Raw genomic sequence first — 22,824 nt, forward strand, 5'->3', positions numbered from 1 at the left:
AGAAGTGGTGAGAGTAATAAGGATTATAAACAGCCTGTAAACTATGGCCAAGCAAGAAGAGATTCAATAGTATTCTGCTATAACATTATTTATCATACAAGAGTAAGAAGAAATTTAAAAGCTGAATAAAAACAGATTTGAAGATACACATCACAATTAGGAAGGAAAGAACTCCTTAGAGCTAACAACATTTAAAACTTAATTTTAAAAATTAGCTAAGGATGTATTTCTCAGCTTGAGGCTTAAAGGTTACACATAAATGGTCAAGTTACCAAATATATACCACATAACTGAAAGACACGTGTTTCCTATACTCTGATATGTAACTGTGGATAATTAAACAAATATTCTTGTTAGTTTATTAGTTTAACAGAAGGACATTCCTTTTTCTTAATGATCTTTTCACTTATGTGTTTTTAAAATGTGGTAATAATATATTTAATATTTTTAAAAATAAAAATACATCATTTTGCATGTAAGTACTATTACTTTTTTATTGACAAAGTTACATCGGCTAAGAATCTGGTTATTATTAATATCGTTAATTATATGCAAATATTACTATTTGGTGTTACAAACAGTAAAAATGGGAAATAAAATGGTGTGGATCTTTTAGAAGTTGGTATATCTACTAATCAACAAAAGAATAGTTATATAGAAACAAGAGGGCATCTTTAAAAAGTGCCACAGTTTAATATGAACTGTTTCACTCCTACTCCTTTTCTGTTTCAAGAACCCACTTACTTCTATGTTTGGAATCTATATTTTCAATCACTCTAAACTATTTTTCTCTACAACTTTTGTATAGCCATTATCACAACCTTTTCTTCATTTTGGTTTTAAGCAGCATCTATTGTAAGGCTTCTTTTGTACTATGTTTTAGAAATGAAGAACGTTGAAAGGAAAAATCTACCCAGCAAACCCTCTTTCTAAAGAATAATAAACTTTCTTAAAGTCACAGGAATTTGTTTTGAGGGTACAAAAAACATCAAACAACTTTAAACAACATTTAGTGTACATTAAAAGGTCTTTTAAAACTCCTCGCTGCCAAAGCTCCTAAGAGTTACAGACTAATTCTTCTCTGTATATCCCTTCAATGCACTTAGTATTAATAGGTGATTGATACTTATTAAATATTAATTATCAAAATAGATATGGATAGGTAATTCTTAGAAACTACAACCATTCAACATGAAAAATATTAATAGCACTTCAAAGAATAAAATGATTTATGCTTGGAAACAAAATCTATTATAATGATAGTAAAGAATTTAATACCTTAGTAAAGGACAGAAATGTATTTTTAATAATTATTTTTCAGCCAATATATTGAATCAGATTATAGGGAGAAAACAACTTAATGTTCCAGTGAAAATATTAGTTTTGAAAACACAGAATATCAAAATTTATAATGCTTTTATTTTCCCCACATTGGCTAATAAGTCAACCTTCAGGTATGAATAACTTAAAATTTTTTAAAAACCAACTTGGGAAATAAGTTGTTGACTGCTTCTCTGTCTCTCAAGGTTGAATACAGAAGCTACCCTTAGAAATAACCTGGTAAGGCACTTTCCCTCTTGGATCCTTCATGTGCTCAGGTTGAGAATCTTGAGGATTTAGCTCTGTCAAGAAGTCATCTTAATTGAGAACTATCTGCAATCCTTGCCAAGAGCCTCATCTCATTCTAGGCTAAAAAATAAGACAACTATGCTTATGTAGCATTTACCACTAGATTGAATGCCTTGAACTAGTAAAACCTTTAAAATACATTCTTTACTTCAAAAGCTAAATGCAATACATGTACAGTATTACTCATAACTAATTTTCAAAGATGACAGTTCAGAAAGATTAAGGGTAATAATAACTTGGAGCTTCTCTAATCCATACTTGCTTTATCCTATGGCCTCTTTCTAATTCAATCTTTTCTTGCAGAAATAACCCTAATATACTCTGAGACTTTGCCAATTTGTACCAAAAGCCCTTTACAGCTTTTCATAGCTAGTAGCCATTAGTTCTCTAGGATACTCTTGTAACAGTCATTGGCTTTCATACTCTGCCAATAGAGTACACTGCACAATCTCTAACTTTCAAGGCCTCTCGTGTGAAGCACAGGAAAGAAGTGAAAGAGAGACTCATATATAGTATATTAAGAAAGAAATCTTAAATGTAATCCCATGATTATTCTAGTCCAAACTTCCCACTTTACAGAATGCCATGACTGTAAAAAGACAAGCAACTTTTCTCTTGTATTCCTCAGTTGTGACTATTATTTTAATTGTCCCACAACTGCAGAGTCCACACAGAAACAGACTATAGGCTGCATAAGGCATATCTCCACAGTGCAAAGGCATTAACCAATGCAAATTCTCTAAAGGGAAATATGTGTCTTGACTGGCTTTCCTGTTTTTTTCCAGATTTTTGTTGTTTCTTAGGATACTTGTACTAGGGTTTCCTCTAATGAAAGGTGGTGTCTAGCTAGACTTCCTTGAATAGAAACTATGATCTAATGGTCCCTTTTAAATCAAGAGTCTCAACTAGTTCCATTCTAATTGGAAAGTCACAGCAATTAGGAATAAGGTCAGATGTAGAAAGGGGCTGTGGGAAAAGGGAAGGATTAATTGGAGCTACTGCAGGGACAGTGTCACCCTCCAAGGTTGAGTTGTGAATACCAAAAGCATTCTGTCTTATTCTCGCCCACTATTTCTACACCACATTCTTATGTGCCTGGTAATACAAACCTTTCGATGTGAATGTGTGCACACTCCCACTTCGGAAACTTCCCCCCTAAAATATTCCTTACATGCTTTTGTAAATAAGACCGGGAAAGAATTTTGACATTATTTCCATGTACATTTTACATTTGACATTAAAAATAGTTGTCAATTTCTAAAATGATTATTTTTAAGACTTAGTCAAAATATTATTGTTATTATTAATATTATTGAGACAAAATGCCTCTCTGTTTCCCAGGCTGGAGTGCAGTGGTACCATCACAGCTCACTGTATAATCAACCTCCCAGGCTCAAGTGATCCTCCCACTCAGCCTCCCAAATAGCTGCAATTACAGACTTGTGCCACCATGCCTGGCTAATTTTTAAATTCTGTGTAGATTTGGAGTTTCACTATGTTATGCAGGCTAGTCTCAAACTTCTGGCCTCAAGTGATCCTCCCACCTTTTCCTCCCAAAGCACTGGGATTCCAGACATAAGCCACCATACCCGGCTCAAAATATTCTTCTAAATGAGGAAAAAATATCATTCTATTTTCCGAACATTGTATAGCATTTGAAAAGATGAACTTACTACCATATTTTTAGCTTGATTCTCTTATACTAAGCTGTTTAAGCTTGAAACCAAAAAGCACATTTGAAGGCAATACAATTATATAATTAACTATAAAGAGTTAATAAAATAAATGCTAAATAACCATATATCTTATTTGTAATAATGACTCCACCTTGAAATATATTTGTAACATTTGAGACATGTTTCCATTTTGAAATACATTTATGTTAGCTAAAGTTAAATTGTAATTTAAAAATACAGACACACCACATGTGTGCTCCTTGTGCAATGTGGAAACTATCCTAGGTCCATTTGCCCTGTCATAAATGGCTTCCTACAGACATTTGTCCTAGCAACATTTTTGACTCCAATAAATGCCCAGGATTCAAATGACTATTAAATGACAGACAAATTCTCACCAGGAGGCCAGTCAGAAGATATAATTTCTGCTGTTGTTGCTTTTTCACTAATATAGTAAGACATTTAAGATTACACAGATTTTTTTAATCCAAGTAGCTAAAGTAGTAGTGTGACAATAATTCAATCAGCGATTCCAAATTTTTTCTTTGCGTATGTGAAAACTAAGGAGTTACCTTCCTTCTTGTAAATAAGGAAGTAAGTCTGCATGGTAATCACTGCCACTATCTTTGAAAATTTTCCAAAGACAAACCTCTGGAAAAAGGAAAAATCATATACATATGATGCTTCATTTAGCAGGATATGGTCCCAATATGAAAGAGAACATTAAGATGATGCACCATTTTGTTTTATTATTTATAATGTGTCCCAACTGTGTTCTGAAAGGACTTGGAAAATATACACTATGAAGCTGACCAAAATAGCAAGGACCATAAATGATGTAATCTATTATTTTATTAGGAACTGTGAGTGTTTGGCTTTTTTGGCAATAAGGACAAGTATTAATTTTTTTATTAAAACGTGTCCATATTAAAATAATCCCTGTTCTACTCTTATACTTGACTTGGATTTGGAAAAAACTCCAATTTTAAATATTTTTTTAAAAATCCCACAAGAACCCTAAGTTCATATTTGGTCTCCTACGAAGATTATGAAAAAATTCCAGATTGCACAAATAAATAAATCACAGTAATTTTTTTGTTTTGACACGGAGTTTCGCTCGTCACCCAGGCTGGATTGCGATTCTCCTGCCTCAGCCTCCTGAGTAGCTGGGATTACAGGCACCCGCCACCACGCCTGGCTAATTTTTGTATTTTTAGTACAGATGGGGTTTCATCATGTTGGCCAGGCTGGTCTCGAACTCCTGACCTCAGGTGATCCGCCCACCTCTGCCTCCCAAAGTGATGGGATTCCAGGAAATCACAGTAAAAATTTTAAACGTTTAAACCATAAATCCAAGAACACGACTTTATCATCAAACAGTGGTACATTATAAAATATATAAACTAATATTGACAAATTCATATACACCTACCATACATCTTGGGGAAGATTTAAAGTTATGCTGCCTTTGATTTCATCACGGAAACACATATATCCTAAAGTAGCTAATGTTACATACAAAGTTGTAACAATCCCCATGCCAATATTCAACGCTTGAGGGAAACGCTTTGATTCTTTCATTTGGTTTTCCAGTGGAAGGACCTAAGAAAAGAATACAATACTTTTTTTAAAGGGAATACAAGTATTTAAAAATAACAGTGTCTGTTATACATACAAATTGGTTGTTTATAGCCTATATGCAAATTTTTTTCCTTTAAAACACATATAATTGTTCAAGTACACTTCCATTGCTATATATTTATACTACCTATTTTAAACTTCTTAAAAAGATTTAAACTCATCTCTTGGCAGGCAAACCTGTTACTTTTTTTTTTTAAATAACCTTTTTATTTTGGGATAATTTTAGATTTACAGAAAAGTTACAAAGATAACACAGAGATCTCCCATATACCCCTCACCCGGTTTCTCCTACCATTAACTTTTTATATTACGATAGTACATTTGCGACAACTAAAAACCAATATTGGTACATCACTATTAACTAAACTGCAAATTTCATTTGGATTTCATTAGCTTTTCCATTAATATTCTTTTTCTGTCCCAGAGCTCCATCCAGGATACCCACAGTGCATTTTGTCACCATGCCTCCTGTCTGATCGTTTCTCAATCTTTGCTTATTGTTCATTATCTTGCCAGTTTTAAGGAGTACTGGTTTGGTATTTTACATAAAACCCCTCCATTTAGGTTTTTCTGAGGTTTTTCTCATGACTGGACTGGTATTGTAGGTTTTAGAGAAGGATAACATAGAGGTGAAGTGCCTGTCTCATCACACGTTATTAACATGGTTTATCACTGGTGAAGTTAATTTTCATCACTTGGTTAAAGTAGTGTTTGCCAGGTTTCTCTATTGTACAGTTACTTTTCTTCCCTCTCATCATACTCTGTTTATTGAAAGCCAAGTCCCTAAATCCAGCCCCTTCTCTGGGAGTAGGAGGGGGATTAGTTATATCGCCTGGAGGGAGGAGGGTTTCTAGGATTCTCATGTATGTATGTATGTATGTATATTAGCATGACCTTATGTATTTTTTCTTAAATATTGAATTATAATCCAAAATTCTGTTATTTGTTTTGTTACTCATATTATTCCACTTTTGGCCATGGTAAATTCCATCAGGTTGGCTTCTGTGTCCCTTTGACTTGCCTCCATTCTTTTGTTTCTTGAACATATTCTTACCTTCTGACACTACAAGATGCTTTAGCCTCATCTTGCATTTCCTTGCTTCAGCCCTAAAATCAGCCATTTCTCCAAAGAACTTTGATTCTCTTGTAGAATGGTAATTAGAAATGAAGATCTGGTATTTAGAAATCAAGATCTGGGTGTGTGCTTGTTGATACTGGGGTATCACTACTTGCAGCCTCTCTTAGGAGACAGAACTAGGAAGTATATGCATGTATACTAACCCATGTATACACACATACGTGTAACTGGTTTTACATCTACCCACCTGTATCTACTGTCTGTCAAATTCAGTAAAACTAATAATTTTTATTTTATTGAAAAAGAACCTTTAAAGAAAATAAGAAAAGGCTGGCTGAAAAACCAAGTTTTTAAGGCAAATCTTCAGAGATTGTAACCATAAAATTAGGCCATACAGTGAAAGACCTAAGTAACAATAATAGCAAGTATTTACTGGAGTGTTTATGATATGCCAGGTATGATTCTAAAAGCTTTGCATGCAGCATTTTATGCAATACTCACAATAACTCTATGAGATGATAAATCTAGTATTTTTTCCACTTTTCATATAAGTCAGTCAGTTCCATATGGAAACATGAACTGTTAATAGCAGCAAGAGGGCAGAGAACAGTTTGGATGCTATGGAGATAATCCAGAGCAGAAATACGGGCAGTGGCCAAGAATGGTGGCAGTGCAGCAAGGGAGGAAGAGAAAGAAATGAACATTTCCTGAGGCCTTCTGTGTCACGCAGCATTATAGGTGTTTTATGTATAGTCTCCTTTATGGAATGAATTTGAGAAATAGAAAAGAAAAGTCAACATGCCTTAATTATTGATTGAAATAGGGAACCAAGGACAAAGTAAAAGGAATCACTCCAGTGTTTCAAGCTTAAGCAACTGAAGATAAAACAGAAAGAAAAAGGAAACTGAGAAAGTAAAGCTGGTTTTAGATGAGAAAATACGTGTCAGACTTTGGAATTGTTGAATTTGAGATCCTGAGGAAATGTCAACAGTTAACTAGTGCTCATGAGTTAAAGACAAACATGAAAATCTGTAGTTACGTTGGCAACAGCAATAATTGTAGCTGTGAAAATTTGTAAGAATTTGGGAGAATTATCTAAAGGAGAATTCACAGAGAGTAGAAACCCAAGTAAAACGTTATAAAATTTTATTTTAGATCTATTTTGTCTGGGGTTAATATAAATAGATGTTTACAAACGGTTTTGCTCCCATACCAGATCATCAGACTATGAAACATAAACTATGGAGCAAAGCAGGCAGCAAGATTCTATTTTCCCCAAGTCTACAAATGTTAGGCATTAAATAAACTGGGAGCTACCTGAATGGCAATATTTAATATCTTAGAATCCTCAGAATCTTTGGAGTCTCTCTTGGTATTAGCTTTATAACATTGTTTCTCGAAACAAACATTATATTCATAAAACTATAGGGAGAATTTACATCCAACTTTTTATATAGCAGTGATTCTGCAACTATTCTGATTACCTTCAAATAATCTCATCTATAAAATATGCTTCAGATGTGCCTGAGTATGTGGGATATAGATTTTTTTTAAACTGGCCTTGAGTTAATAATTTTTGAAGCCAGGTGACGTTTACATAGGAGTTCATTATACTACTCTCTAAATTTTGTATAGGTTTGAAATTTTCCATAATAAAATGTTAAAAATGATCTGGCTAATTTCTTCATTTTATAGATAAATGAAAAGAGAAGCAGAGAGCCTAAGTGGTATGTCTAACATTAAGTTCTTTGTTAATGGAAGGACTAAACTATAATTCTAATCTATCACACCAAATTGGAAATCATGTAAAGAAGATTGAAATAAAAAAGAAAAATATGCAATTTTAAATACAGGTAGGCTATATAAATCATTATGCTGAATTAAGATTTTAAAAAATAATAATAAAGACTAAATTCTTACCACTCCTATGCCTTCAAAAGCAAATACAGCAGTACCAAAAAAGAGTGGGTATTTCTTCCAACCAGCCACTATTGGAAGGTTGTGGGGATCTGGCATGTTCTAAAGAAAGGAAGAAAAAAAGAAGACCAGTTACATCTTTACTTATTCTAAATAATTTAAAAATGAAAGAAAAATCATATAATTTTGAGCTTCACAACAGCAAATGTGTTATAAAATTGAATAATTGTTTCAACAAACACTTAAAGCATCCTATGTTAAATGAAGATTTCACTGCCAAAAGCAATTGTTTCCCTCATGCCCATACATTCCATCTGAGCAAAATGCTCCTGATTACATGCCTCCATCTGCAAGTCCCAGGCTGTGAACACTAGGTATGGCTCCTGCCACAACAGGAAATACATAACCACACTCAAGGCCTAAGCTGAGAGCCATATAGTCAAGTTATCAACCACTGCTGCTGGTGCCCAGCAGAAATTCATTCTCCACTCTATTTTTATTGCTCTTTCAGTTCTCTAAGATACCTGGTTCCTGACACTGGCTTTCTACCTTATAGCTCTGCTGCTGCCCAAAACAGGTTTCCCTCTTGCTTCAGTGCTTATTATTTGATTTGATGGTTGTCATTACCCTTATTATTTGAATATATATGTCCTGACTCTGGCTTTGATTGCTTGGTCCTGACTCACAGGCTTATTCCAAATCTCACCATCTGGAGAAAGTACACATTGGCTCTAAATGGCCACTTCTTCCAGATACCCCAAGTTTGGTCCCTACTCTTCTCACCATCTTACATTCTCTGCTTTGCCTGATTGGAAGCAGAATTCAAGGCCAAGTAAAAAGAATGAACAAAGCAACTGAAGTGTGAAAGCTCTAGGATAATTTGGGGAATAGAGAGGTCTAGAATATCTGAAGCATAGATAGAACTGTGTGATATACTGGTGATACATGTCTAAAACCATATACTGGGTTTAGAATGAAAGGGTATTACAATGTTTGGCTCATTCAATGCTAAACCATTATTTAAGGCAAGCAGGATGCTATTTCACTTCTCCAAACAGCAGCTCATGCTATTCCTTCTATTTTGGAAACCTCCTTTTCTGCTTAACTGACTCTTACATGTTTAGCTAAGGGGTCATGAACTCCGGAAAGCCTATATGAACTTCCTGTCTGTTTCAGTGCTATAAGAGAAACTACAACTTTTGAAAATCAAAGAGGAGGGAAATGAAACACAGATCCATAATAAGAATTTTTAATAAATTGCTAATGAAGATTTTACAACAATTACCTTGGAAATAATATATAAGATTAATTAGATCACGAGTGACTAGAACAGGGATTCTCAACCTTTTTTGCGTCTTTGACACCTTTGCAAGATGAAAGCTATACAACTGCTCAACAGCAAAACACATACATACATACAGAAATACTAAATCTTGCAAACTATTTTAAGGGATTTGAAGAATCCCTGAATCCCATCAACAGATTATTTTATGGAAACTGGGTTAAGAATCCCCAGACTATGGACAATGAAATCAGTTGATGTTATTGCATATACTTCAGGTAAAGGGATTACAGACTAGTGTAGTGGCAGTGGACTGAAGCAGTGGCAGCAAATAAAAGTTCAGAAGTGAAAGGAAATTATGGAATTGCATATATATATATATTAATGAGTACCTGGTTTCATGTTTGGCACTGTACTAAGAACACAATCCTAAGTCTCATAACTCTAATAGGGTAGGTATTACTATCTTCTGAAGCACTGTCACAAAGCCCAGAAGCGTTATTTACCAAGATTCAAGATCTGACCACAAAGCCTGTTTAATCTCTATGTCATATACTTTTCTAACTCAGCAGCATCCCCCTAAAAGAAACCAACATTTACTGATTGCACACTGTGTGCCACATATGAAGTAGGGGTCTTTGCATATCATTACTTTTACCTCCACAGTAAACAAAATTTTACTTACATAAGAAAGATAAGAACTTAGTTAAAAACTTTTTATACTTACCCTGACAACATACTGGTAAATTATCACAAGACTGACAGCCATGGAAACGTTGGCAAGGAATGAAAGTACAAATAGATTCTTTAGTTCACGAATGAAGACCAAAAGAATTATAAATGGAAGAAAGCAAAGCATATATATCCTTAGGTCAACACTTCTTCTCTCACAAGGGTTTGATGAATTGGTACTATTCGAAATAAACACTTTACTCTCCAGGAATCCTTCATGAACCTATATAGGATTACCAGGAGAATAAAGAAGGGGGAAAAACTTCCATCAACTTACAATCATAAAACACATGTACAAAGAAAATCACAACATATACAATCTACAATAAATTCCTATGACATATTTTAAAATATTTACATTTACATTTTTTCAAGATACTCTGGTTTCCTAGAAACATATGTATCAAATATAAGGATAACTGATGTAAGATAATCTTGAAAGGTAATTTCTTTTATCATACTGTAAATATAAAGTTCATTAGAAAATTATGATAGATTTGCTAATGTATTCTGAAGCTTTGTGACTATCATGCTCATGATACCTCCAAAGGCTCAAGTATCTCTTTTTGGGATCATCAAATTTGGAACCATGCTTGCCTAGGATGGCCACTGAGTATTCTCCTCTAGCTTATTTTCTTCAGATAGGAAACAAGCTCTAATTATCTCTTAGAAATATAGTCAGAGCAAAATTTTAAAATTATAGCCTAACCTTAAAACTCTTATAAAGCAATTATTTATAAATTATCATCACTATCAATAAATATTTATTAAAAATCCACTACATTCATGCATGGCCATATGGTAGACAGTACATAAATTTTTGCTAGAGCAAAAACCTTCACAAGATAAATCAACCTTATATTAAAACTTATTCAGCCATTCCTATAACCCAATTTTCAGATTTCAAAACAAATATGATTTACAAATATGATTTACAGTCTCCATATATTAAAAACTATCTCTGATCCAATTAATCACATAACACTACTTATTAAAATAGAAATGAAATTATAGAAGACTTTAGAAACAGTCTTAAAAATTTATAGCAGATGCAGATAATACTATAACTAGAATACCAGTGAAAACTTATTTGCCCCAAAACAGTGTACCCTCCTTCAAACACATCAATATTGTCGAGTCTCTGGATACACACACTCTAAAAATTCTTAAGACCTTGTAATAATAATAGCTAGTGTTTTTTGAGTAATTTCTTTGTATCAGGTACTGAACTACATGCTTTATATACAACATCTCACTTAATCCTCAAAATGACTCTCTAAAGTAGATGGTAATATTAATCCCAATTTATAGTTGAGGAACCTGAGGCTTAGAGAAATATTTTTTTTAAACCTTGCATAATATCAAGCCAGTAAGTGGTGGTTCTAGGATTCAAACCTAAGCCTGTGACTCTAGAATTAGTCTGACCAAAATACTGCAACCCACAAAGGAGGGCCCTGCCCAAGCGGCCACCTGGCCTCCACTTTTACATATCTCTCTCTAAATGTAGTAATTAAGAGGCCAACAAATCAGAAGATTAAAACACATTTCTGATATAACAATTTAAGTGTTTCTTCTACTTTAATCTTACATGTATAATCTACCATAAGCAATGTTTAGTGTCAGTATAAACGTACACATCATCTTAGACTGCAGAGAATATATCTATTAGATTTTTGCCCTATACAGGCAATTTATAACTCATACTGGACTAACAGACTCTCGAGTTGCACCATTTAAGAAATGCACAGCTCATGACTATCTTGTAACTGACCATCAAAACTTTACATTTTATTTTCTATAATTTGAAATAAAAACAAAATTGGGGATTTACATTCCTTGGTTTTTACAAACATATTTGATTGCTGATTTAACATTCTAGTAACTAAATTACTTAGAGCCAAATACTTCTTATGAAAGCAGTATCTCCAATAATTAGATTAGATAATGATCAAAGTAAAGCTCTAGCAAGGATAACTGGCAAGAGAAAAGCAGTAATATAACCAATATTTTAAAGGGCTGTTTTAATTATTATTAGGTGCTTGGGAATTTAAAATTAATTCTATCACAAATATAGTATTTTAGCATTTTTGGCATAAAAGTGGTTATAAAAATTCTGAGGATTAAAAATTAAAATAAAATAAAAATGTAGATACATACCTAGAGCAAGATTCAGGTAAACATTTGAGTCCTTTGGTGCCCTCTAGAGACAGAGATTGGCTATCTAATAGGACTTCCTACGATCTCACATGTTTACCAAAATGTAAAACACTGAAATAAACATTATAAAATAAAATTACTAAATTCAGTTGTTTCCATTTGAGCTCAAATTTACTAAAATCCACCACTTACTAACTTTTCAATGATTCTGTAATTTAACAATTAAAATTCCAACGGCAGATTATGTTCGTCAGTAAAGCCAAATGCAGAATTAAAGTTATAGTACCCTACATTTGTATCTTTTACATTTTACAAAGGCTTTCATAAACCTTTTGTCAGCTGAGCCTCACAATAAGTTTATGAGAAACAAGGGGATATTTTGTTACTATTCCCATTTTACAAATAAGGAAACTGATGCTAGACCAGGGATAAGGGGGGTTTGCCCAATGTGTGAGTTAAAACTGAGAAAGCAGAGATTTGAACCCCTATCTTCTGATTCTACAATCAATGATCTTTGATATTGCTACATTTTTTATTTGTAATACTGTATTCCTTCCCATTCTCCATGCCTACATACCACTATTTTATCTGCATGAGATTTTCTAGAGTACCTTAGAGTAAGAACAGAGAGGAACAACTGTAACCACTATGGACTAGACTTATCAGAAGCACTAGGATTCTTTATCCCCTACTGATTGTACATAAAGACTTAATGGGACCAAGAATAGTCATGTGGCAGTTACATAGCAGGTTTCTACATTTGTGTGGCAACTAAACCCTTAATTTTGGGGGTTAATAAAATACATTTCAATTTCATGTAGACTAAGGGGAGGGTAACAATCCTATGGTTTTTAACTATAACAGTAAATAGCAATTGGTAAGGTTTAATCAACTAGTGTGTCTACTATTGTATAATGCTATCAAATGTAAAAGAACACCTCTGTAGAGTGAAAATCTCTGATTGCATGCTGCTTCAGTGACCATCTCAACTACTTTCTCAAGCCTGACTGCCTTTTTTTTTTTCCATGTTACTCTTTATGATTCAAAAGGACTTTTACCTTTCTATCTACAGCAGGCATTCTCCTTACCTCCAGAGAATCACTTTTTCTACCTGATCTTCTTAGGACATGTGCAAAGTTAAACTTTTCCATTCAACCTCAGAAGCATCTGATAATATTTCATAGGAGAAAGTCACCAATTCTAAGCTTATAAGCATTTATTTTATCCACCTTATCTACTCTTTATGTCATACAAACACACTCACAACTAAAATCTGACAAGACAATGTCCCGTGGGGTGATGAACAATTAACATATTGGATGTGACAGAGATCTAGGTTTCAACCTAATTCCATATGACTTAGGGCACACTACTCATGTTTTGTGAGACTGCTTTCTCATCCATAAAATGAGCATAGTACTTACTTTACAGAGTAGTTATAAAGATTAAATAATGTATATCATGGTTTCTAAATATAAAATTATAAGGCATTATTAACATTATTCTTAAATTCAAATAGAGCTTGTAACTCCTTGAGAAGATAGGTATTCAAAAAGATACAGTACTACCATGTTACACGACCCTAGAAACGCATAATTTCCATCATATTATCTATAAATAACTGGTAAGCTGGTATGTCTTATCAGTTCTTGTTAATAAAAAGCCTCTTAATGGAGTTAGGAGTCCTAGGAATACGCAATTTGTAGAATTAAATATTTGTAAAATCAAAAGGACATTATCTATAACAAGTAATGCTAATGGAAGGACAGATGCTTTATTTTGATAAACAAAAGAATATAAACAGGACTCTAATTAACTCTAATTACTGTTACTCTTTTCTATGTCCTCTACATCTCCCATGGCTACTTGCTCTCGCTAAGACCTTTCACTCTATTCTGTAGTCACAACACATATGAGGGAACACCTGTGTCTGATGGTTTAGATTACAGATTTTTCTGCCAGAAAATGTGTATAAGAACTTAATTATTTGCAAATATCTAGTAAAAGTTAAAAGAAATAGTTTAAAAGTAGGATATTTTGAAAAAAATAATAAAATGAGGGTAGAAAGAAAAACTACAGGCTGGCTAAAACTGTCAGCAGTTACAACACTAATCTCTTGACACCATTCCCTTTTTTAAAAACATTTTATTATTTTATTTTTCCATAAATTATTGGGGTACAGGTGGTATTTAGTTACATGAGTAAGTTCTTTAGTGGTGATTTGTGAGATCCTGGTGCACCCATCAATGAAGCAGTATACACTGCACCATATTTGTTGTCTTTTATCCCTTGTCCCCTCCCACTCTTCCCCTCAAGTCCCCAAAGTCCACTGTATCATTCTTACGCCTTTGTGTCCTCATAGCTTAGCTCCCACATATCAGTGAGAACATACAATGTTTGGTTTTCCATTCCTGAGTTATTTCACTTAGAATAACAGTCTCCAATCTCATCCAGGTCATTGTTAATTCATTCCTTTTTATGGCTGAGTAGTACTCTATCATATATATATATCATATATATATCATATATATCATACATATATCATATATCAATCATATATATCATATATATCAATCATATATGATTGACGATATATATATCATCAATATGTGATTGATATCATATATATCAACATATGATATATGATACCATATATCTCATCAACATATATATATCATATATCTCAACATATATAACATATATATCAACATACGATATATATATCAACATACGATATACATATCAATCATCAACATACGCTATACATATCGTGTATATCATCAACATACGATACATATCATGTATATCATCAACATACGATACATATCGTGTATATCATCAACATACGATACATATCGTGTATATCATCAACATACGATACATATCGTGTATATCATCAACATGATATATATATCGTGTATATCATCAACATGATATATATATCGTGTATATCATCAACATGATATATATATCGTGTATATCATCAACATGATATATATATCGTGTATATCATCAACATGATATATATATCGTGTATATCATCAACATGATATATATATCGTGTATATCATCAACATGATATATATATCGTGTATATCATCAGTATGATATATACGATATATATATCATCGATGATATATACGATATATATCATCGATGATATATACGATATATATCATCGATGATATATACGATATATATATCATCGATGATATATACGATATATATATCATCGATGATATATACGATATATATATCATCGATGATATATACGATATATATATCATCGATGATATATACGATATATATATCATCGATGATATATACGATATATATATCATCGATGATATATACGATATATATCTCGATGATATATACGATATATATCTCATCGATGATATATACGATATATATCTCATCGATGATATATACGATATATATCTCATCGATATATATGATATATATGATATATATATATGATATATATCATATATATCGTATATATCAATATGATATATATATCATCGATATATATCGTATATATCATCGATATGATATATATCATATATATCGTATATATCATCGATATGATATATATCATATATATCGTATATATCATCGATATGATATATATCATATATATCGTATATATCATCGATATGATATATATCGTATATATCATCGATATGATATATATATCGTATATATCATCGATATGATATATATATCGTATATATCATCGATATGATATATATATGGTATATATCATCGATATGATATATATATCGTATATATCATATATATATCACAGTTTCTTTATCCACTTGTTGATTGATGGGCATTTGAGCTGCTTCCACAATTTTGCAATTGTGAATTGTGCTGCTATAAACATGCGTGTGCAACTATCTTTTTCGAATAATGACTTCTTTTCCTCTGGGTAGATACCCAGTAGTGGGAATGCTGGATCAAATGGTAGTTCTACTTTTAGTTCTTTAAGGAATCTCCACACTGTTTTCCATAGCGACTGTACTAGTTTACATTCCCACCAACAGTGTAGAAGTGTTTGCTGATCACTGCATCCACACAAACATCTACTGTTCTTTGATTTTTTGATTATGGCCATTCTTGCAGGAGTAAGGTGGTATCACACTGTGGTTTTGATTTGCATTTCCCTGATCATTAGTGATACTGAACATTTCTTCACGTTTGTTGGCCATTTGTATATCTTCTTTTGAGAATTGTCTATTCATGTCCTTAGCCCAGTTTTTGATAGGGCTGTTTGTTTTTTTCTTCCTGATTTGTTTGCATTCGTTGTAGATTCTGGATATTAGTCCTTTGTCAGATGTATAGATTGTGAAGATTCTCTCCCACTCTGTGGGTTGTCTGTTTACTGACTGTTCCTTTTGCTGTGCAAAAGCTCTTTCATTTAATTAGGTCCCACCTATTTATCTTTGTTTTTATTGCATTTGCTTTTGGGTTTTTGGTCATGAAATCCTTGCCTAAGCCAATGTTTAGAAGGGTTTTTCCAATGTTATCTTCTAGAATTTTTATAGTTTCAGGTCTTAAGTCCTTAATCCATCTTGAGTTGATTTTTGTACAAGGCGACAGATGAGGATCCAGTTTCATTCTCCTACATGTGGCTAGCCAATTAGCCCAGCACCATTTGTTGATAAGGGTGTCCTTTCCCCACTTTTTGTTTTTGTTTGCCAAAGATCAGTTGGCTGTACGTATTTGGCTTTATTTTGGGGTTCTCTATTCTGTTCCATTGGTCTATATGCCTATTTTTATACCAGAACCACACTCTTTTGGTGACTATGGCTTTATAGTACAGTTTGAAATCAGGTAGTGTGACGCCTCCAGACTTGTTATTTTTGCTTAGTCTTGCTTTGGCTATGCGGGCTCTTTATTAGTTCCATATGAATTTTAGAATTGTTTTTTCTAACTCTGTGAAGAATGATGGTGGTATTTTGATGGGGATTTTGCTGAATTTGTAAGACTGCTTTTGGCAGTATGGTCATTTCCACAATATTGATTCTACCCATCCATATATATGGGATGTGCTTCCATTTGTTTTTGTTTTCTATGATTTATTTCAGCAGTGTTTTGTAGTTTTCCTTGTAGAGGTCTTTTGACTCTTTGGTTAGGTATATTCCTAAGTAGTTTAATTTTTTTTTTTTGCTTAAATTACAATTTTTATTGTACATTATTTTATTGTTCCTCATAGATTAGCTCAGACTGAGGGGGAGAGGTTGGAACAACAAATAGCTGGAGAGTGATAACTGTGTCAGGTGCTATCCTGTGTGTTTGCAGGTTTTTTGTTTTGCTTCGTTTTTTGGCTTTTTGATTATACTTTAAGTTCTAGGGTACATGTGCAGGTGTGTTACATATGTATACATGTGCCATGTTGGTGTGCTGCACCCATTAACTTGTCATTGACATTAAGTATATCTCCTAATGCTATCCCTCCCCCCTCCTCCCACCCGATGAAACAGGCCCCAGTGTGTGATGTTCCCTACCCTGTGTCCAAGTGTTCTCACTGTTCAATTCCCACCTATGAGTGAGAACATATGGTGTTTGGTTTTCTGTCCTTGCGATAGTTTGCTCAGAATCATGGTTTCCAGCTTCATCCATGTCCCTACAAAGGACATTAACTCATCCTTTTTTATGGCTGCATAGTATTCCATGGTGTATATGTGCCACATTTTCCTAATCCAGTCTATCATTGATGGACATTAGGGTGGGTTCCAAGTCTTTGCTATTGTGAATAGTGCTGCAATAAACATACATGTGCATGTGTGTTTATAGCAGCATGATTTATAATCCTTTGGGTGCATACCCAGTAATGGGATGGCTGGGTCAAATAGTATTTCCAGTTCTAGATCCTTGAGGAATCACCAAACTATCTTCCACAATGGTTGAACTAGCTTACAGTCCCACCAACAGTGTAAAAGTGTTCCTATTTCTCCACATCCTCTCTGCATCTGTTGTTTCCTGACTTTAATGATCACTATTCTAACTGGTGTGAGATGGTATGTCATTGTGGTTTTGATTTGCATTTCTCTGATGGCCAGTGATGATGAGCATTATTTCATGTGTCTGTTGGCTGCATAAATGTCTTCTTTTGAGAAATGTCTGTTCATATCCTTTGCCTACTTTCTGATGGGGTTGTTTTATTTTTTTCTTGCAAATTTGTTTAAGTTCTTTGTAGATTATGGATATTAGCCCTTTGTCAGAAGGGTAGATTATAAAAACTTTCTCCCATTCTGTAGGTTGCCTGTTCACTCTGATGGTAGTTTCTTTTGCTGTGCAGAAGCTCTTTAGTTTCATTAGATCCCATTTGTCAATTTTAGCTTTTGTTGCCATTGCTTTTGGTGTTTTAGTCGTGAAGTCCTTGCCAATGCCTATGTCCTGAATAGTATTGCCTAGGTTTTCTTCTAGGGTTTTTATGGTTTTAGGTCTAACATTTAAGTCTTTAATCCATCTTGAATTAATTTTTGTATAAGGTGTAAGGAAGGGATCCAATTTCAGCTTTCTACATATGGCTAGCCAGTTTTCCCAGCACCATTTATTAAATAGGGAATCCTTTCCCCATTGCTTGTTTTTCTCAGGTTTGTTAAAGATCAGATGGTTGTAGATGTGTGGTATTATTTCTGAGGGCTCTGTTCTGTTCCATTGATCTATATCTCTGTTTTTGTACCAGTACCATGCTATTTTGGTTACTGTAGACTTGTAGTATAACTTGAAATCAGGTAGTGTGATGCCTCCAGCTTCGTTCTTTTGGCTTAGGATTATCTTGGCAATGCGGGCTCTTTTTTGGTTCCATATGAACTTTAAAGTAGTTTTTTCCAATTCTGTGGAGGAAGTCATTGGTAGCTTGATGGGGATGGCATTGAATCTATAAATTTCCTTGGGCAGTATGGCCATTTTCATGATATTGATTCCTCCTATCCATGAGCATGGAATGTTCTTCCATTTGTTTGTGTCCTCTTTTATTTTGTTGAGCAGTACTTTGTAGTTCTCCTTGAAGAGGTCCTTCACGTCCCTTGTAAGTTGGATTCCTAGGTATTTTATTCTCTTTGAAGCAATTGTGAATGGAGTTCACTCATGATTTGGCTCTCTGTCTGTTATTTGTGTATAAGAATGCTTGTGATTTTTTCACAATGATTTTGTATCCTGAGACTTTGCTGAAGTTGTTTATCAGCTTAAGGAGATTTTGGGCTGAGACAATGGGATTTTCTAAACATACAATCATATCATCTGCAAACAGGGACAATTTGACTTCTTCTTTTCCTAACTGAATACCCTTTATTTCTTTCTCCTGCCTGACTGCCCTGGCCAGAACTTCCAACACTATGTTGAATAGGAGTGGTGAGAGAGGGCATCCCCATCTTGTGCCAATTTTCAAAGGGAATGCTTCCAGTTTTTGCCCATTCAGTATGATACTGGCTGTGGGTTTGTCATAAATAGCTCTTACCATTTTGAGATATGTCTCAGAGGTACAAAGAGGAGCTGCCACTATTCCTTCTGAACTCATTGTGGTTTTGATTTGCATTTCTCTGGTGGCCTGGTGGTGACACAATCTCTCAGCATTTGCTTGTCTGTAAAGGATTTTATTTCTCCTTCACTTATGAAGCTTAGTTTGGCTGGATATGAAATTCTGGGTTGAAAATTCTTTTCTTTAAGAATGTTGAATATTGGACCCCACTCTCTTCTGGCTTGTGGAGTTTCTGCCGAGAGATCCACTGTTAGTCTGATGGGCTTCCCTTTGCAGGTAACCTGACCTTTCTCTCTGGCTGCCCTTAATATGTTTTCCTTCATTTCAACTTTGGTGAATCTGACAATTTATGCGTCTTGGAGTTGCTCTTCTCGAGGTGTTATCTTTGTGGCATTCTCTGTATTTCCTGAATTTGAATGTTGGCCTGTCTTGGTAGGTTGGGGAAGTTCTCCTGGATAATATCCTGAAGAGTGTTTTCCAACTTGGTTCCATTCTCCCCATCACTTTCAGGTACACCAATCAGACGTATATTTGGTCTTTTCACATAGTCCCATATTTCTTGGAGGCTTTGTTCGTTTCTTTTTATTCTTTTTTCTCTAAACTTTTCACTTCATTTCATTCATTTGATCTTCAATCACTGATACCCTTTCTTCCACTTGATTGAATCAGCTACTGAAGCTTGTGCATGTGTCACGTAGTTCCCGTGCCATGGTTTTCAGCTCCATCAGGTCATTTAAGGTCTTCTCTTCACTATTTATTCCAGTTAGCCATTTGTGTAATCTTTTTTCAAGGTTTTTAGCTTCTCTGCGAAGGGTTCGAACATCCTCCTTTAGTTTGAAGAAGTTTGTTATTACCGATCGTCTGAAGCCTTCTTCTCTCAACTCGTCAAAGTCATTCTCTGTCCAGCTTTGTTCCGTTGCTGGCGAGGAGCTGCGTTCCCTTGGTCTTTGAGGATGGTAACGTACAGATGGGGTTTTGGTGTGGATGTCCTTTCTGTTCGTTAGTTTTTCTTCTGACAGTCAGGACCCTCAGCTGCAGGTCTGTTGGTGTTTGCTGCAGGTCCACTCCAGATGCTGTTTGCCTGGGTATCACCAGCAAAGGCTGCAGAAGAGCTAATATTGCAGAACGGCAAATGTTCCTGCCTGATCCTTCCTCTGGAAGCTTCGTCTCAGAGGGGGACCCGGCTGTATGAGATACCAGTTGGCCCCTACTGGGAGGCGTCTCCCAGTTAGGCTACTCGGGGGTCAGGGACCCACATGAGGAGGCAGTCTGTCCGTTCTCAGATCTCAAACTCTGCACTCGGAGAACCACTATTCTCTTCAAAGCTGTCAGAGAGGGACGTTTAAGTCTGCAGAAGTTTCTGCTGCCTTTCGTTTAGCTATGCCCTGCCCCCAGAGGTGGAGTCTACAGAGGCAGACAGGCCTCCTTGAGCTGTGGTGGGCTCCACCCAGTTCGAGCTTCCCGGCCACTTTGTTTACCTACTCAAGCCTCAGCAATGGTGGACGCCCCTCCACCAGCCTCGCTGCCGCCTTGCAGTTCGATCTCAGACTGCTGTGCTAGTGAGCACTGCTAGCTCACTGTGCTAGCAGTGAGCAAGGCTTTGTTGGCGTGGGACCCTCTGAGCCAGCATAGGATATAATCTCCTGGTGTGCCATTTGCTAAGACCGTTGGAAAAGCGCATTATTAGGGTGGGAGTGTCCCAATTTTCCAGGTACCATCTGTCATGGCTTCCCTTGGCTAGGAAAGGGAATTCCCTAACCCCTTGTGCTTCCCTGGTGAGATGATGCCCTGCCCTGCTTTGGCTCACACTCCAGGGGCTGCACCCACTGTCCAACAAGCCCCAGTGAGATGAACCCAGTACCTCAGTTGGAAATGCAAAAATCACCCATCTTCTGTGTCGCTCAAGCTTGGAGCTGTAGACTGGAGCTGTTCCTATTCGGTCATCTTGGAACCAGCGAGTAGTTTAATTTTTTTTTGCAGCTTTTGTAAAAGGAAAAGGGGTTAAGTTCTTGATTTGATTCTCCACTTGGTCACTGTTGGTGTATGAGAGCTACTCATTTGTGTACATTAATCTTGCATCCAGAAACTTTGCTGAATTATTTTATCAGTCACGGGACATACTGTAATGTAATAAAAGCCATCTATGACAAACCCACAGCCAACATAATACTGAATGGGGAAAAGTTTAAAGCATTCCCTCTGAGAACTGGAGCAAGACAAGGATGCCCACTCTCACCACTCCTCTTCAACATAGTACTGGAAGTCCTAGCCAGAGCAATCAGACAAGAGAAAGAAATAAAGGGCATCCAAATTGGTAAAGAGGAAGTCAAACTGTCCCTGTTTGTTGATGATATGTTTACCTTGAAAACCCTAAGGTTACCATTCCTTTTATAGACCTAGGAAAATGGCTGTGAAGTGAGAAACCAAGCTAAAACAATCATGTAGGGGCTGAAAGAGAAGAGTTCACAGAGAAAATGGGAAAAATGGGTGTTTGCACAGGATGGGAGCAAGGAAAGTGGCAGAGAACATCAATATGGAAATCAAACAAAAGGATTAAACCCTTTCAGTCCAGAAAGTTTTACTGACACTTGTGCTATCAACCAGGTACAGTACTAGGTCTGAGAAATAAAGACATGAAAAAGGTATAATCTCTCCCAGTCCAGTGAGTTCATTTTCCTTCAGAGCCAATAACCATACTGGGTACTGATAAGCCAGACACTCTTAGATGCTAGTTTACAGTGATGAACACAAGAGATATGGGAGTCCCTTCCTTCATAAGGCTTGCTGTCTAGTGGTGAAAAGTAACTTGTAAATTAATTTCAGTACAGCATGATCAAGGCTATTTTAAAAAGTTATACAGAAGCCAGGAGAAAAACCAATAAATTCTGGCTAGAGATAAAGAAAAGGAAGACATGGAAGGAACAGTTAAGAAAGGTTTCACAGAACAGGTGACCTTTAAGTTTCCAGACATTTAAGGTTCCAGATATAAACAAAACTTTTCTAGATGCTGAGACATGGTACACTGGAAAGAAAACTGACCAGAAATCCAAGCCCTAACTCCTAACTAGCTATGAACTCTTTTATAAAAGAGGGTTTGACTCAATGACTTCTTCCAATACTAAAAATCTAAGTGAATGGCTCAAATATAGCATACAGGGATAGTCTAAATCAGGGGTTAAAAAACTATGGTCTGCAGACCACCTATTTTTGCAAATAA

The 22,824-nt window shown here is 35.1% G+C and overlaps 1 protein-coding gene across 4 annotated transcripts in view; it reads right to left on the reverse strand.

Annotated features, from left to right (window-relative positions):
* The window catches only part of SLC36A4 (solute carrier family 36 member 4), a 144,952-nt gene that overhangs the window by 13,726 nt on the left and 108,402 nt on the right, over positions 1-22,824 (reverse strand). For all 4 annotated transcript variants that reach the window (XM_004051966.5, XM_055356061.2, XM_055356059.2 and 1 more), the window contains 3 exons: positions 9,951-10,178; positions 7,945-8,043; positions 4,738-4,907 (listed from right to left, as the gene is read on the reverse strand). In XM_004051966.5, the coding sequence (XP_004052014.4) occupies positions 4,738-4,907; positions 7,945-8,043; positions 9,951-10,178 (497 nt within the window). The remainder of the gene's footprint in view (positions 1-4,737; positions 4,908-7,944; positions 8,044-9,950; positions 10,179-22,824) is intronic.

Source organism: Gorilla gorilla, chromosome 9 (genome assembly GCF_029281585.2).
Source record: "Gorilla gorilla gorilla isolate KB3781 chromosome 9, NHGRI_mGorGor1-v2.1_pri, whole genome shotgun sequence".
NCBI classification, from domain to species: domain Eukaryota; kingdom Metazoa; phylum Chordata; class Mammalia; order Primates; family Hominidae; genus Gorilla; species Gorilla gorilla.